General features: G+C 37.9%; 1 protein-coding gene across 5 annotated transcripts; it reads left to right on the top strand.

Moving 5' to 3' along the window:
• Nucleotides 1-11,443, top strand: nlgn4xb (neuroligin 4 X-linked b; the record flags this gene model as incomplete). 5 transcript variants are annotated; one of them, XM_079465103.1, is made up of 5 exons in its annotated part: nucleotides 1-403; nucleotides 3,621-3,773; nucleotides 7,326-7,511; nucleotides 9,091-9,880; nucleotides 10,047-11,443. In XM_079465103.1, the coding sequence occupies 5 exons, from the start codon at nucleotides 1-3 to the stop codon at nucleotides 10,894-10,896; spliced, it is 2,382 nt and encodes a 793-aa protein (XP_079321229.1). In that variant the 3' UTR covers nucleotides 10,897-11,443. The 5 variants fall into 5 exon arrangements, with proteins under 5 accessions (XP_079321229.1, XP_079321230.1, XP_079321232.1 ...); XM_079465104.1 differs by having other exon boundaries at nucleotides 283-407; nucleotides 3,577-3,773; XM_079465106.1 differs by having other exon boundaries at nucleotides 283-430.
• Nucleotides 11,444-17,780: the final 6,337 nt, after the last annotated feature.

The following is a 17,780-nucleotide window of genomic DNA, read 5'->3' as shown; positions in this document are numbered from 1 at the left end:
ATGATCCTCCAGATTCTTGCCGTGATTTTGGATGTTACACTTGTCGGTTGTCAACAAGCACAATACACCACCGTCACTACAAACTACGGCAAACTCCGTGGATTAAGAGCGGCATTGCCCAGTGAGATCCTGGGCCCGGTTGAGCAGTATCTGGGCGTTCCGTACGCTACGCCCCCCACTGGAGAACGGAGGTTTCAGGCCCCAGAGCCGCCCTCGTCCTGGCCGGGCATCAGGAATGCCACACAGTTCGCCCCGGTGTGCCCGCAGTACCTGGAGGACAGACTCCTGCTGACCGACATGCTGCCCATCTGGTTTACCGCCAACCTGGACACGATCGCCAGTTACATACATGACCAGAGTGAAGACTGTCTGTACCTCAACATATACGTGCCCACAGAGGAAGGTGAGTCACATGACGACGATGATGATGATGATGTACTTCATTCAGAGCAGACATGAACATCAAAAGTGATTCATGCACATTTAGTTCCATTTTTATCCTACTGATGATTCATGATTTATATTTGCCACACGCGCTTTTAGATAAATATAAAACTAGCTGTGAATTTTAAATCTGGTATACTCTGTTGAGGGAGCAAAAGAAGAATACAATTTAGTTTTGTGAATTATTGTACAAAGAACATTAGTTTCAATAGAAATAGAATGACGATTATAATGACTTTGCCTAAAATTCCCTCATCTTCTATCTGATGGACAACGAGTGAGTCCCGCCTCCAACACCTCATTGGTTGAGTTGATGTTGTTGTTTTGGATTGGTCATGATGCTGAATGTTGATTCTGCACATTAAACTGATGTAAGATAAAGGGCTGTCACGATTATGAAATTTGGCTGACGATTAATTGTCTAATAAATAATTGCGACGATGATGACGATTGATTGTCTGCTTTAAGGCTTTGACATTTAATTCTCATATATTTTGATTCATCTGTGAAACAGAATATAAGAATATGTTTTTTTTCCTTGGATATACATCTGAAAAAATGGGTCATCATATATTTAAGCTTTAGGCTTTTACCCGTCAATAATACAACAGCCAAATACTTGTAAATGAAGTAGATTGATCAGGAGTGAATTGAAAATCCCATTATAATAATATCAGTCATAGAAATGCTTCTAGTCTTTTTCTTCTCACTTACAAGACGAAACTAAACTTTACTTGCTAGACTGGATTTCACACTGAGATTATCTTAAGTAATATTCAATTCTACTGCATGTTATTTTTATGGTATATGCTTTTTTTAAGTGATTGTGTTGTGGTGGTACATTTTACAAGTATGACCATGCATAAGTTACAGTATATACACAAAATTATGCAATATGCATTCTATAGAGATGTGCAATCATTGCGATGATCTGAAACCATCTCAAAGAGGTCGAACAATCGCCATGAAACAATGATTTAATATTCGTCACAGCCCTAGAAAGAGAAAATCTTTTAACATGGAAATGAAGTGTTTAATATGTCAAGAGGTTTTATTGAATATAAGTCGATAACTCGATAGAGTTCACTGAGGGTATAAATGTTTTCACTCTATATTCATCTGATTATAATCTTTGTTAAATGTTTATTTGAAATAACATGCGGGCGGGCGAGTTGCTAAAAAAGCACTTTTTAACAAAAGCACCAGCTCAGCAATACTGCTGGAAAACTTGCCTACTGGAAAACAGTCAACATTAGACCTTTATACACTATATATATATATATATTCATATAGCTATTTCTCATTAAAAAGCTGAAAAACTTACATTAATTTGAAGATCTAAATGAAGCTGTCACGTAGCCGATTTCCTTCTCCTTGTAATCTCTGTTATTTCACATACAGAACATAATAATAATGACTTAACATATATTGCACATATTTAATGATTTTTCTAATGAGTATGCAGCACTTCTCAGTATTTCAAGATTTAAATTAGTTTTTGAATCGAAGATTATCTATGATCATTCTTTGCCACATTCATTTCAAATATTCAGAACATTTCAGTGATCCTAAACTCAGGGGCGCAACTACTCAGTGTTAGGGGGGTATGCAGAAACAGTTTTTGCGCCCCCCCTAAATAAAAAACTGTGCCGGACATCATCATGTATGGGCTTGAAATAATAAAGGTTTATTTTTAAAGTATATCAGACAGCTACTGTAAGCCCACCATAATTATATGGTATATGGACACAAATATATAAAAATGTATTCATAGAAATTTCTCTGCCATTTCTTTCTTTTTGCCGTATCTAACACGTACCGATTCGTACCGAAACGTGACACAAGTGTAACGTATCGAACCGAACCCTGAATTTTGTGAACCATTACACCCCTACCTTTTCCATATTAATAATATTAAGAAATTAATCTGTTGGTATCAAGTATGAAGTTGGTATCAAGCTCCCTCTACACTTCCACCTAATGTTAGACCTACCTAACTTTGCTGTTAAATATAGCAGCCTAAATTCGATTTTTCAATCAGCCTAGGGATGGCATCAGATAAGACAACTATTATGCAGTAAGGTTGTGCTGCTGTTGAAATTACATGAACATTTGGGATTTTAAAAAGTACAAATATGACACACACACATACATATAGAAAAGTAATTACAGGGTCACATCTCTCTCTGTTTAAAGATCTGTGCTGATATATATACATACATACATACACATATAGCACAGATCTTTAAAGAAGGAGAGATGTGGCCCTTGCAGCTTCCATGTCACCCAGCAGATGTAAAGTAGCCTGTATGTCTGACAGCACAGCTGAGCTAACATGAAGCTAGTGGTAAAATAAAATCCATGATAAACCAGGCTAATTGCATAAGGAATGTTTTCCAGCTTCTAGTCATTTATTGTGCATGCTACCTTATATTTACCAGTTCTTATTTTACTTTAATAAAAAAAAGTTAGCAAACACTTGCCAGTCAATATTTATATGTTCAAGCCTCCAAGTTTGGTAGCAAATCTATTCGTGATTCCGACGGTCGGTTGCTCAGCAAGCTCGCTAGCTAACGTTAGTCTGTTAACATGAATTTTGTATTTGCAAGAATAGACGTCACATTTTGAATCCTACCTGTTGCCTTTCACCATCCACGTAGTTAGCTGCTGTCGCATCCCTTGACAGGCCGTCTCCTTTTTCCATCTTTCTTTTTCTATTTTTAGCCCCCGACAGCTTTTTTGGTTTATCCATCTTTTTCAAATTCAAATTTCAACGACAACTCACCAACGTTACTGCGTACTTAACGTAACTCACGGCGCCCCGCCCACTCGCGATATTACCCTTCTATGTCTAAATAAATTATATGATGGAATCTTATGAGGGCACCGGTGCCGCCTAGCCTGTTAGTCCTCTTAAATGTATATAACTTTTTATACATACAATAACTTAAATAAATTTTAGAAAAATGTATATAACTTTTATTATTTCACATTTATTAAACCATCGCGTTGGCGCCCCCCGTGGTGCGGCGCCCCTATGCGCCGCATATAGCGCATACCCACTTTTTGCGCCACTGCCTAAACTCCTGAACGCTAATGTACATGGACACATTTGTGAATCTGTATGTGAAGTATGACAAAGTTTGATGTGTTGTTTGTTGTGGTTGTTCTGTTAGATGCACATGATGATACGGGTTTGAAGCCGGTCATGGTCTACATCCACGGGGGCTCGTACATCGAGGGAACGGGCAACATGATTGACGGCAGTATTCTGGCCAGCTATGGCAATGTTATTGTTGTGACGGTCAACTACAGGTTAGGAGTTTTAGGTAAGTCTTCTAAATACAAATAAATCTTAGATTTGTCAATTAACATGACGTTTTATTTAAATGAGCTACTCAGAGAACTGTGTGTAAGAGATCACATCTGCAAACCTATTTCAATTATAGATACCAAGAAAGACATTTATTAGTTGGTTAAAGGATCTTGAATTTATTTTAGTTTTAAGTGAACGCTGCTGACTGTTCTGTCAGTTCTGCCAAAAGCAAATCCATTACATAAAGCTTCAGTCTCCCTTAACAAAGACTTTGTTCACACTGCACATGATCTGATCCACATGGAAAACCTCTAGTAAACTATAGCATTTATAGTGGATTAAAGTATATTTGGTAAATAGACCATGCTATAGTGTTCTGTAGTATTAACTGTAGTAAATACCGTAGTACAAATCTATATTTACTATAGTAAGCTTGAAAAACACTGTAGTATCTATGAATCTCACTATAGTTTACTCTAGTACACACTGCAGTACACCACAGTATTTTTATATGTGTTTGTTCAGACAGTACAGTTAATGTCATGTGTATCCACGTCTGTTTCCATGGTAACACTTAACTTAAGTGTCAGCTCAGCATCCAGGGACACGAGAGAGTTTCTCTCTGCATCATGTCCTTCATGAAGTGTTAGTTCGGGGCAGAACTCACGAGGCGTGTCAGAGGTAGCGTTGTAAAAATCCCATCTCTCGTGCTTTTAATGGATACACAAAAAATAGATTTATGCTGCGTGTCTGAACAGAGTCAACATCTCAAATAAACCTGAACTGAGCATGAAAACTGAAAGGAAGTAGTTTTGAGATGGTGTCACTGAGGAATAATGTTAGAAATGATTGTTTATAATACTTCAACAGTGCACAGATCACAGAGATGTTGTGGATGAGGAGAGTTTTGAGAGTTTTTTGAATATTTTTCTATATCTGCACATTAAATCACATTACTTGTGTTGTAATGAATGCCGCCGTTGAGCAGAATTGGACTCTTTTGGTCACGGATTAATCAGGTACATTTATTAAAGTTTGCTCCGTTCCTTTAAATCATGAGACGTGAGGATATGCAAATACTGACACTTCTGATTGGTTGCCTCATTAGCGGCTCATTGTTACCCGTATAAAAAAACACTGAAATAAATGCAATAATCACTAGAGAGCTCATCATCTTGACTTCACACATGAATTATATTGAATTATTTTTCTTGAATATGAAGTCTATAGAGTATTTAAATGTGCAGTGACCACAGATACTGACTGACAGTAATTATAATAATAAACGAAAATGATTTGAATGACTAAGCAGCACTTACAAGTGAAGAGTTTATTTCCTAAATGAGATGACTTTGTTTTTTACATTTAAAAAAAATCATATTGTTTTATTGTGCATTACAATTAATTATCAATCAAACTACGGTTGTTTTGTTTTGATTTAAGCCATGATAACAAAATAAATACCGCTAAAACTTTATAACATGATTATTTTGTTTGTTTAAAACACAGTTTTTCAAGTGTTATCATGAGGTATGTGTGATGAGGTGTGTAGAAACGCTGGTCGGTGTTTTCTCTGAGGCATTCGAGCATCTTTACTGTAATGTTCATTTATTTAAGTGATATGTTGACACTGTTTCTGAGTTAAACTTTGTTTCCGTTGTGTATGTTTATGTAAACAGACGTTTTGTTATGTTCCGTGATATTTCACATTAAAGTGAGAATCCTGCGATCACTCATTCATCCTTGATGTCATGTCAAACCTGTACGAGCGTTTTTCTTCTTAAGAGGAGACACTTACTAAAGAATGTTAATATCCAAACAACATTAAGCACTTTTTGCCACACAAAATATCTTCTGTTGTGTTTCACTCACAAACACATGAGAGAGAATAAATTGTGATTTTTATGTGAAATGTCTCTTTAACGCAGTGAGAATGGGGACTCCGTCTCTCTCTCTCTCTCTCTCTCTCTGTAAGTTTGTCCAGCCGTGTTGCTGTTGGTTAGTCTTACTTCATTGATTTATTCATTAATTGATCTCATATTTTCATGTTCACTGTCTCTATTGGCACTTCAGATAAAACGCCAGTGATGGAGATAGACTACAGTGAGAAATCCACAACACATGGCAGCACATTTAATCTGTGATGAATGCTGTTTCTCTAATGGCTTCTTCCCAAAAATAAACAGATGACATGAGAATTCATTTCATGAGATGTTAAAGAGCTCCTCTAAGTGCTTGACTTTCATAGATGTGTAACACCAGCAGCTGTGTTTTACTGAAGGACAGAGAGAACACTGTGTGTTTATTACATCACACTTCAATTAACCTTTATTAAACACTGGTCTGGAGTCAGACGATGGATGGATCACGGGTGAAGGTCAAGCGAATCTCGTTATTTTCCCTGGAATGAATTATGCGCTGGCTATCAGGACCGCTCGTGTTTGATACAGAAACATGATGGATGAAGCTCATCTGTAAATGAAACAAACACATCACAACCTCTCGTGCATTCATTCTGAGTTTAAGGAGTGTAAATGATGATGAAAAGCACATTTAAACACATGTGATGGATGAAAGCCGTTTCAATTTTGTTAACTGATGTTTGTCATGAAGAAACAAAAGGACCAGAGTGTGATGTTCTCTCTCAATGAGGTTAATGTGTAAGTTTAACTGGAGTTCAATGGTTTTTAAGTCTTAATTCATCTCTATGAATGATATGCTTATTATGATGCATGGCATTCTCTCTAGATAATGCATTGTGTTTTATTTCTAATGTGCATCAATATCTTTTTATTATGAAACCCATTATAATCTTACAGACAATTATTGTCTTACATTTAGAATCTATTCATTTTCTCGTCATGAAAAATGAAACAAATGACAATAATACCAATAATATTTTACTGTAAAGCTGCCTGCAACCAGTAGCGGTGTTAACCACTATACGCAAACCACGCAATTGCATAGGGCCCCGCGAGACCCCTAGTGGCCACAAGCAGTTAAGTCCTTTGATGATCGCTTTTGACGCCTTTTTATAAGTCTAGAAAGCAAGCACTAGAATCTTGAAGCTTCTTTAATCAAATTAATTGCTATAACATTAACTTGATTTGTGTTCATGCTATTTAGTGGAAATTATTAAATCATATTTCATTTTAAATGATCAAAATGTGCCCCACATTTTTTCGAGTAGTGGTGCGACCCCTGGCACAGATACACAGTCATCAAATATTTGATTCCAAATCAAAGAATGTTTATTCTTATACTAAACTGTAAACAATTGTGTGTGCGGTTCAAATTAAAATAAATCCAGGTTATATATGTCTCACTTATTACATATACTCGATATTACTGTTGTGGGGGTCCCCGGTCTTGACTTTGCTTAGGGCCCCCAAAATGCTTAACACGCACCTTCTTGCCACATTCAAGCTCTTTATGGTCATATGTACTGCTGTGGGCACAATGCTCCTCAAAAGAAAGACAACCTGCAGGACAGTAAAACATGTGTTAGATTTGTTTGCGTTTGTTTTATTGTTAGATGGTTGAATGTTTTGACACTGTGTTTCAGGGTTTCTTAGCACCGGTGATCAAGCTGCTAAAGGGAATTATGGTCTGTTGGATCAGATCCAGGCTCTGCGATGGGTGAAGGAGAACATTCAGTCTTTTAATGGAGATCCACAGAGAGTGACGATATTCGGTTCAGGAGCAGGAGCTTCATGTGTCAGTTTACTGACCCTCTCACATTATTCTGAAGGTGCTCCACACTCTTCTTTCTTTCTTTACATGCACAATTCATTCATAGTTTGATGTGTTTTTGATCATGTACACCAGAGAGCCTGTTAGCATGTGAGATTCAGCATTCATGTATGAGAATTGAGTGTTTATTCGTCCAGAACTTTGACCAGGGCCTGTTCTAAACATTTGGAGGCCCCTCACAGCAGCTTTTAGAATAAATTAAGTATTGTTTACACTGTAAAAATGTAACAATTTTGAACAAGTTAATGTTATTATTTTAAATATTACTCATTTTAGGGCAGCCAGGATTTTTTTGTTTTGTTATTTTTGCAACACTTTGACAGTAACACAGACATTTACATTTATTCCTTTGGCAGATGTATTATATGCAGTATTTGTTTCTGACTATATATTCTCATTAGTTTTGGCCGGTGGACACGTGTATAGGGATACTGTAGGACGGTGTGTTCCACTTTAAAAGAAAGAAAGAATGAAGACTATTAAGGCCAAAGTATTGACACAATCGTATTATCAGGTACTGTGGGTTATTTAACAGTCCAGTAGCATTTCAACAAAGAAACGGAATAGTGTACAAACGAAACACTGCTTCCACTGTTGCAATGAAATAAACACACTGATTTAAAATAAAGAAACAAAACTTCTTTAGTCGAGAGCAAGTCATGATTTTGTATTTTGTTGTTTCATTAACATTGACGACAAAAACAGCAGCAGGTCTTTAGTCTATACGTAAAGGAATAATGTAATGCAGCTGGAGGATAAACCCTGACAGTGTGATGAGGACACGACGTGAAGCTGAGGGTCTCTTTGTATCACACTGAAGGGATTTATCATTCTACAATAACAACTGTCACTTTAATTCATATCCGACTGTTTACTTTCACTTAAGACACAACGGACTGTTTTCATGTGTTTTGGACTTCACAGTATATAAGATGCACATAATAGACATGATGGAGAATTTGCTTGTAGCCTTGCGCTGTATGAGAACTGACTCTGGCACTTCAAGAGAGAAATCGATAGAAAGTTATTTCGTGATGACAAACAATGCCAATGACTGTATAAGAGATATGCGGGGACATACGTCGCGCTGCATGTGAGGACAGGTGCGCGCAGTCAACACTCAGTAGACTGCTAGTGATTTGCTTTTGAAGATTTGATGTTCTCAGTTGTAGTCTCAGGTGTTTTTTTCTAAAATTGCTCAGAAGGAATAAAAAGACGATCAACTGAGAGTGTGATAGAGTGAACACATGAAGCGTATGGAGGCTTAAATGAATGTAGATTGAAGAAGTAAAATTATCTGGATGTGATGAGAAATGTTTGAGTTCATATTGAGATCGTCAATAATATTGACTTTTGATCGAAGACGAGACGAATCTGAGCTCTAACGACAGACACATTTGTGAGATTTCTTTTTTTTATTCATTAAGATAAAGTTTCCATTTGCTCTTCATTTAATCTCATTTCACGGAGAAATGACTGAAATGTTAATGTAAATGTATTTTTCTCTTATTGTAAATCATTGATCTGAATGTTTAGATATGTTTTGCTGTCTTACATCATCTATATTTGTGTCTCAGATCTGTTTCAGAAAGCCATCATTCAGAGCGGCACGGCTCTCTCCAGCTGGGCCGTCAATTACCAGCCGGCCAAATACACCCGCATGTTGGCCGAGAAGGTTGGCTGCAATGAAGACGACACGGTTGAGCTGGTCGAGTGCCTCCAAAACAAAAACTACAAAGAGCTCATTGAGCAGAACATCACCCCCGCCAAATATCACATCGCCTTCGGACCCGTGATCGATGGAGACGTCATTCCAGACGACCCACAAATCCTCATGGAACAGGGAGAATTCCTCAACTACGACATCATGCTGGGGGTGAATCAGGGCGAAGGCTACAAGTTCGTAGAAGGGATCTTAGACAGCGAGGACAGAGTTTCTGCCAGCGACTTTGAGTTTGCCGTCTCAGAATTTGTGGATCATCTGTACGGTTACCCAGAAGGGAAGGACACCCTGAGGGAAACCATCAAGTTCATGTACACAGACTGGGCGGACCGAGAAAATCCTGAGATGAGACGGAAAACGCTGGTCGCGCTTTTCACCGATCACCAGTGGGTGGCGCCGGCCGTCGCTACAGCAGACCTGCACGCTCAGTATGGATCACCGACGTACTTCTATGCGTTCTATCATCACTGTCAGAGCGAGATGAAGCCCGCGTGGGCCGACTCGGCACACGGAGATGAACTTCCGTATGTGTTCGGCATTCCGATGATCGGACCCACGGATCTCTTTAACTGTAACTTTTCAAAGAATGATGTGATGCTGAGCGCTGTGGTCATGACATACTGGACCAACTTTGCCAAAACTGGGTAAGTAAACGATTTATTGGTACATGTCGAAAACTGTCGAATCTAAATGAAAATTAGTCTGATGAAGCTGTATTTCCTTTTTTGCATGACGTGTACACATCGCTGTCATTGACGCTGATGTAAGCGTACACGAGTTGTTTGGTTCATCTCTTGGCTTATTTTCTAGAGACCCAAATCAACCGGTTCCTCAAGACACCAAATTCATCCACACCAAACCCAATCGTTTCGAGGAGGTGGCCTGGTCTAAGTACAGCCCTAAAGATCAGCTGTACCTGCACATCGGCCTAAAGCCTCGCATCCGCGACCACTACAGAGCCACCAAGATCGCCTTCTGGTTGGAGCTGGTGCCGCACCTACACAACATCAACGAACTCTTCCAGTACGTGTCGTCCACCACTAAAATCCCTCCACAGGACACCACGCCCTTCTCCTACACCAAACGCTTGTCCAACAAACTTTGGCCTTCCACCACCCGTCATCCCCCCGTCCCGCCAGCCAACACCAAACAGATGTCCGACCAGCAGAAGACATCTGAGCGCGAGGACGGGACGGTCACCATCGAGGCCAGAGATTATTCCACCGAGCTGAGCGTCACGATCGCCGTGGGGGCGTCTTTGCTCTTCCTGAACATCCTGGCATTCGCCGCGCTTTACTACAAGAAAGACAAACACCGTCTGGAGTCCAGCCGTCGACTGAGTCCTCCGAGAAACCTGGCCAACGACATTCCCCGCGTCCCCAGCGAAGAGCTGATGTCACTGCAGAAACAGCTGGATCACGACTGCGATTCGCTGCAGGGCCACGACATGATCCGCCTCACCTGTCCTCCGGATTACGCTCTGACGCTCCGCCGCTCGCCCGACGACGTCCCCCTCATGACGCCCAACACCATCACCATGATCCCCAGCTCTTACGCCAGCATGCAGCCGTCGTATCACAACCCCTTCAATGCGTTCGGCAACAGCACGCCGAGCAGCGGTGCGGGTCTCCCTCACGGACACTCCACCACCAGAGTATAACTCACAACAAGTCACTCTTTAGATGAAAACATGCACCCGGTGCTCGAACACAAATACTGCGGGTGTTATTTTGCTATCTGACTCTTTTCTCAATTCAATACCGTTACTCTTATTAACCTGTGTCTTATTAATCGCTGCTCATCAAGCACAGAAGAGATCACGCTAAATGATGGAGGATTATTCGCAACCTGATTTCCTGAATAACATTAAAGGGGCTGCGGGGGGGGGTATATTATCACAGAAACCGTCCGTCTTACAGTAATCATCAGATGATGCAGTGATGAGAGTGTTATGAGCGGCCGCTGTGTGATGAGATGAGATGTCTGAACCCGCCGTCACATTGTGTGTTTAATGATGAAGATTAAGAAGAGGTTTAACACGTGTATGAGCAGCAATAGCAGAAGCGTTGATATGAGCTTGTCCTCCTATTAAAAAAACTATTCAAGCAGTTTATTATGATCTATAGTTACGTTTTAAAGTAAAGCTGTCATCAAAAAATGACAGCGTTTTTATCTCATTGCCGATTGAAAATGTGGGTTAGTTTTGCAACAAAGAAAAAGAAAAAACTTGCTTTCAGATGAATGCATTTATGATTTATGGCGGATGCATTTATTTGAAGTGACTTATGAAATGAGCTCTATTTTTATCACACTGCAAAAAATTACTTTCTTACTTAGTATTTTTGTCTTGAAAAAAAATATGAAATTTCAGCGAATTAATGCCTAAAACAAGCTTGAATTAAGGTTTACCTTTTTCTTAGTCACTGAGTTCAAGAATATTTTTCTTACCCCGTTGGTAGAAATATTTGTTTGTTTTAAGGACAAATTCACATAAATGTCATATTTTTGGTCCAAAATCAAGACCGGTCATTTTGCTCATCAAAAATGCATCTTGACTCAAGAACTTTTAGACATTTGTACGGGAAAACAAGGCAAAAATACTAAGTACGAAAGTCATTTTTTTCAGGGCAGTGTGTTGTTCTTAAGATCTTTGTCTTGTTGTTGTGATGCTCTCCAGCAGAGCTACAGGACTTTCTGATGATCAGATTAAATCCCACAATGCATTGCAACACAAAGGTTTCTGTGGCATTTTGTGCCTACAGTGCAGAGGTGTTTATGTAAAAAACGCTCATAAATGTTAAAAAGTGTCGGAGCCTGTGCCGTTCAACAAGTGAAAACGTTGTGGTTTTCTATCAAGTCTTATATTTTAAAGAAGAGATCAGGTTGCGATGATCTCGATGAAGATTCTGTGCCACGTGTTTAAATTGATTCGCTCTCGTATTTCATTTTGTCATAATCTACTCATCCTCACATTGTGCCAAACCTGTACGCTGATGTGTTATTTTAGTCAAACACACAGGGAACGTGTCAGAATATTCCTCACGCAGCTGTTTTCTTAAGCTCCTAAAGATCACAGTGACGGCGGTCAACATGATCACATGACATCATCATTCATCATGATCTGACGTGTCATTACACTGACAGCACAGGACTTGTGTTGTTGTGCTGTATCACGAGGAAACAATGACAGAATCGTGACTCTGTGAGCTCGTGTCAATGAGGTGAATGCCGATACTCACGTTTGTAAACCTGATCAGTGTTATTTTAGTGCATAATGTATATAGCATAGAATAAAATGTAAAAAGAACAACTAAAGCTTATAGTATTGCGTTGAATTAAATAGGATTACAGTTCTGAATGTACGTTTAGTCCTCCGTTTCTGCTCATTTCATTATTTATGTGACTGAAGAAGCTCTAGGAATAGATACTGTAGATCCATATGCTGTTTTATTCCTCCGGAAAGGTGTACAGGTGTGTCGTTTCAGCGAAGCCCCACCCCCAGTGAGGACGCACTCATTCTAGTCCTTATGTCATCTCTTGGGAACCCAGCGTATATTTTGGGTTCCATTTGGACAGCTTTATGATTATAGATAATAAATGCGTTTTTTCTAATCTTGCTTTGTCTTCGGGCTGGAATGGAAACTGTAGTCAGTCAACACAATGATGTTTGTGTGACCTCTTGCTTGTTTTACGTCTGGAGTTTTGACTTTGGACTGTACACCTGCTCTTCAGAATCATCTGTTTACTGTAGAGGAGACATGTACATCTCCCCTTCAGTCTGTGAACACACAGAGAATCAGAACTATCCAGATATCAGGACGTCACCAGACACATTTCAGAGGTTTTCTTTCAGTGAACGTTAGATGCTGTTAAAGTGAAGTGTGTCGCAAGATATTACAAACCAATTGAGCAACACGCAGGTCATGGGTTTCACTCCCAGCTAGCGCGCATTCTTATATATCACATGAATGAAAGCATCTGAATCATTGAGGAATTGAATAATTCGTTTTTATAGCGACACACTTCACTTTTATTCTGAGACGCGTCTGGGATGGACAGAAAATATATTTTTTACAAATGCTTTGGATTGTTGTCATTTCAGTGTCCGGAGAGAAAGATGAAAGCTGAACACTGTTTCCTGTCTCTTTATAATGTAATACAATGATTCTAAAACTGTACCTCAGTTGTGTTTGCCTAAAGGTTTATTAAGGATAAGCATTTTTCAAGGTTTTTCAAAGGGAGTTCGATTTTATTTGTTGCACCCTCATGTTATAATAGATCATTGAGATCATTTTATAAAGTATATTACAACATTTCAAATGAATGCATCATCTTTTTCGTCTCAGTAAAGATCTGCTGTCTGACTGACAGGGTCATGATAGAAATGTAAATGTTTCAGTCGCGCTCGAAGTCATTCTTTGGTGTGTGTGATGTCACAGCTCGTGGGAATGAGTTTGTTTTGCCTCATTGAGAGACGCTGATGGATGTAAGAGACATTTTGCTGCTTTTTCTAAAAATAAATAAACTTAGATTTTACTCACTTGTGTGCAGTAGTGTTGAGACATTATTACGACAAAAAGAGAGAAAGAGTCCAGTTTGGAAGAGAGCTCATGTGGGAAGAACAGGGTGAGTGCACATTTACATAATGCCAATCAGATGATGATGATGATGATGATGATGATGATGATAATGGCCATGTGTCAGTCTCAGTTTGTGTGAACACATAACACATGAAACACACTTCAGTAATCATTCCTCATGTGCCGTGTGTGGTAACACTTTATAATACCGTTTCATACTTAATATTTATACAGTAAATTATCCAGAACAAATGGTTAGATCTGCATTACCACTGTAGTCACTACTGATGCTGATTCACTAATAAGTATAACAGGATACCGATGTTTAAAGTAACTAACAATTGGTTATTTATTTAAAAGTCATTAATAACAACTAAATGCTGTCAGTCTCCTGCAGAACTATAGAATAACTAAGATCCATTTAAAATAACTATCCATGAACTTCTCCTTAACAGCTGCTAAACATACATGTTTGGCATTAGAATTAATTTTATGAATAGTTGAAATTAATTTGAACTAATTATTTTGGGAACTTCGTAGAAATCTCGATACTGTGATATTTTTTTATTTAAGTTGATTCAAAACAAATCAATCTATTGTGCTTTTCAAACAGAACATCACTGTATTGTCACTAATGTTGGTGAAACTGAAGGTCAATCGTTACACTGTTTTAACACAAATAAGGCACTGTTACTTTAAGGGGCGGGGCATGAGCAAACGTCACCGTATGCGGAAGTCAAAGCAGCAGCGTGTTAAGATTGATTTGTGCTTAACTAAAATGAAAAGAGCAGCTGTGCTGTTGACTTTATTGATATATTAAACATGCAATCGCCACTGTCTATATACAGACACACGAAAGCTACAGACAATGCGCTGTGATTCACAGAAACAACCGCTAATAACCGAAACCTGTTTTTACACTTCTGCGATAAAACCACATCCAGTTTCATATATTGCATTGACTCTTGTGTAACTGTAAAGTTTTTGTGAGTATTCATCAAAGTGTGTATATGATGTCAGCTTTATTCATGTGTGTGTGGATTATCGCTCTTTTGTTTTAAGAGTACTGTTTTATTTATTGGTAATATTTGGAATATTTACCAGCATTACTCGTTTATTAACTGCTGATCGTGATTTTCACTTTATAATGCGGTGCAGGATCACAAGTCATTTTCTCAATACTGTTGTGCTAACACCGGAGTCTTTTTTAAAAGGTTACAATGATTTTCACAGAATAATTCAGTAATATGAAAAGAGTAATACTGTGTTTTTATAATTACTAACGAGTTAACAAGTATTTCTTAATAGTTACTAATGAAAACACAACTCTTCAGGTATTGTCCACAAGACTCATAGAGAGATATGTCAGATACTGTATGTTTGTGAGGTAAGTTGGCTATTGATGAATTGATTATGTGTATTTCTTTAAAATAAAATAGAAATAAGGATAAAGATTCATTAGATTTATTTCATTGATATGATAAATATAATCTTGATGAGCACAATATTGAACACTGAAAGTTAACAAAACAGGTTTAAATTGTATTTTTAATAATCAAGATTATATATAACTAGTAGTTGACATTATTATGTTTAGCAGCTGTTAAGGAGAAGTTAATGGATACTTATTTTAAATAGATCTTAGTTATTCTATAGTTCTGCGGGAGACTGACAGCATTTAGTTGTTATTATAATGACTATTAAATAAATAAACAATTGTTAGTAACTTTAAACATGTTATACTTATTATTAGTCCATCTTTCTTCCTCATTAGTTATCAGTAGTGACTACAGTGTTAATGGAGCACTAACCATTTGTTCTGGATGAGTGTATAAATGCCTATGAAACAGTATTATAAAGTGTTACCCCGTGAGTTGATGTTTGTGTTTTAGTTCACTCATTTACACTGCAGTGATTCTGAAGGTCATCATCGTTGTCCAGAACAGAATTCTGTGAATAACACATTGAATATGAAAATGCTTTTCTTGACCTTCAGATTCTCAGCTGTGTTCACTTCATATGGAAACATATTAGTCTAATTCTAATGGACTCTGGGTTTGGATTCAAATGTTCTCAAAATGAAGTTTTCTGAGTCTTTGCTGCTGAGTTTCGACATGGAATCCTTTTTATGAAATGTTTATACATTTTCAAAAGCGGTGTATACATTTCTGAAATGTTAAATTGACGCCAAACATTTGATTTGATCATTTTTACATTCACACAATGAAGTGGTTTTGATTTTTCTCAGTGATTTTGATGTGAATATGAACAACAGTTTGCTGTTCATCACATGAAGTGAATCAGATTTGTCAATTGAAAGATGTGATTGATCACTTCATTACAAGATTGATCAGAAGAATAATCACATCTGTGACTGCGCATGGTTTCTTCACATATTGTTTGGCTGATCTCTCTCTCTCTCTCAGGCTGTAATATAGCGTTGTGGCTGTTTTTGTTTTTCTCGTTCTGATCAGAGTGTCCCTGATGAAATATGTATGAACATTTTCAACAAACTCTGGCAAAATCAATTTCATCTGACTGGTGTGAATAGCATTTGGACCTTGAGAGAACAGTGTATTAGACACAGTTTGATTTCTGAAAACGAAAACATCCGAGGACACATTTCAGTACCTCCACATCTTCTGTCATCACTCTTGGACGGAGCGAATGAACTTTCAGCTGATGTTTAAATAGAGCCTTTACTTGCTGCTTTAAACAAATACATTCTAGATGAAGTTTAACATCTAACATTATGGATTATACATTAATAAAGGATTATGATAAACAAAGAGTAATAATCAATATACAGTACGTATTTATTGATCGTATCTGTTATCTGTTGTCATGCTGACCCATATAATAAAATGTGCAGATTCTCTTTGGGTTTTGCTTCAGTTTTGGTGCTGAAAACGTAAAACAAAATCAACCTCTGAACCTCTTACAACAATCCCAATGCTTGACCTTTCTGAAACTAATGTTTAATATGCATTCAGAGCAGATCTTTAAAACACACATACACATTAAAGGAGAACATGAGGGTTTCAGACTTTCACAAGCATTACATCACCTTCATCCATTAGGGAAAATGTCAAGGATATTTCTGGGAAAGACTAAAGAGTAATTTCTCACACTAAATGACTCTGGCAGGTGTTTGAATGATAATAACTGCAGATCTCTTCAGGGGTCACACACACAGACTCAGAATGTTAATAATCAAACCTGTGATTTATTCCAGTAAAAAGCTGTTTTCTTCACACTGATAGTCTTGTGAAAAATTTGCTTAACCAGAAACAAAGAAACAAGATCAAGGGTCTTTCGATGGACAAATGTAGGCAGTCCATCCCGACTGAACTTTAGGTTCGAACCAGGCAGCCAAGTGTAGTGGGAAAAACATCAAACATCTCCAGTGTGATAAAAGCAAGACTCAGAGCTCTATAATCATTTTACACTTTCGTCTTTAATATGGAGTATTAACATTCCCAGAAACACCCAATTAATGTTAAATATCCTGATTCATTTACAACCAAAAACCCTACATGGACACTAAAGAGAATAAATCAAATCTTTTCTATGATTAATAAAACATGTTCATAAATCATGGACTAGAGAACATCCCTCAGGAATGATTTTTATGTCCGCGATATAAATTCATTTAACATCTTGATCCTTTAATTGCCAGATTCAGAGTGACATGGATTTGAATAAATCTACCACCAAATAAATGCTTCAATCTTTAAATATTTGTGTGTATTATAAACTTGTTTTCTTCACATTAGAGTCCAATCCGGTTTGTTTTTGTTGTTTACAGCGTTCTCTATAATAAAAGCCACATACTACAGCACATCTGAATCTACTAGCAGAGCAGTTTTCTGTGTGTGTGTGTTTGTGTCAGTCCATCTGTCCATCAATCAGCTGATCATCTGATGAGTTTGCATTTGCTTATGAACACAAACCTTACTGCGGT

This window comes from Barbatula barbatula (assembly GCF_947034865.1).
Source record: "Barbatula barbatula genome assembly, chromosome: 9".
In the NCBI taxonomy this organism is placed as follows: Eukaryota; Metazoa; Chordata; class Actinopteri; order Cypriniformes; family Nemacheilidae; genus Barbatula; species Barbatula barbatula.
The sequence above is the reverse complement of the archived record's forward strand: the minus strand, read 5'-3'. Positions and strand labels throughout refer to the sequence as shown.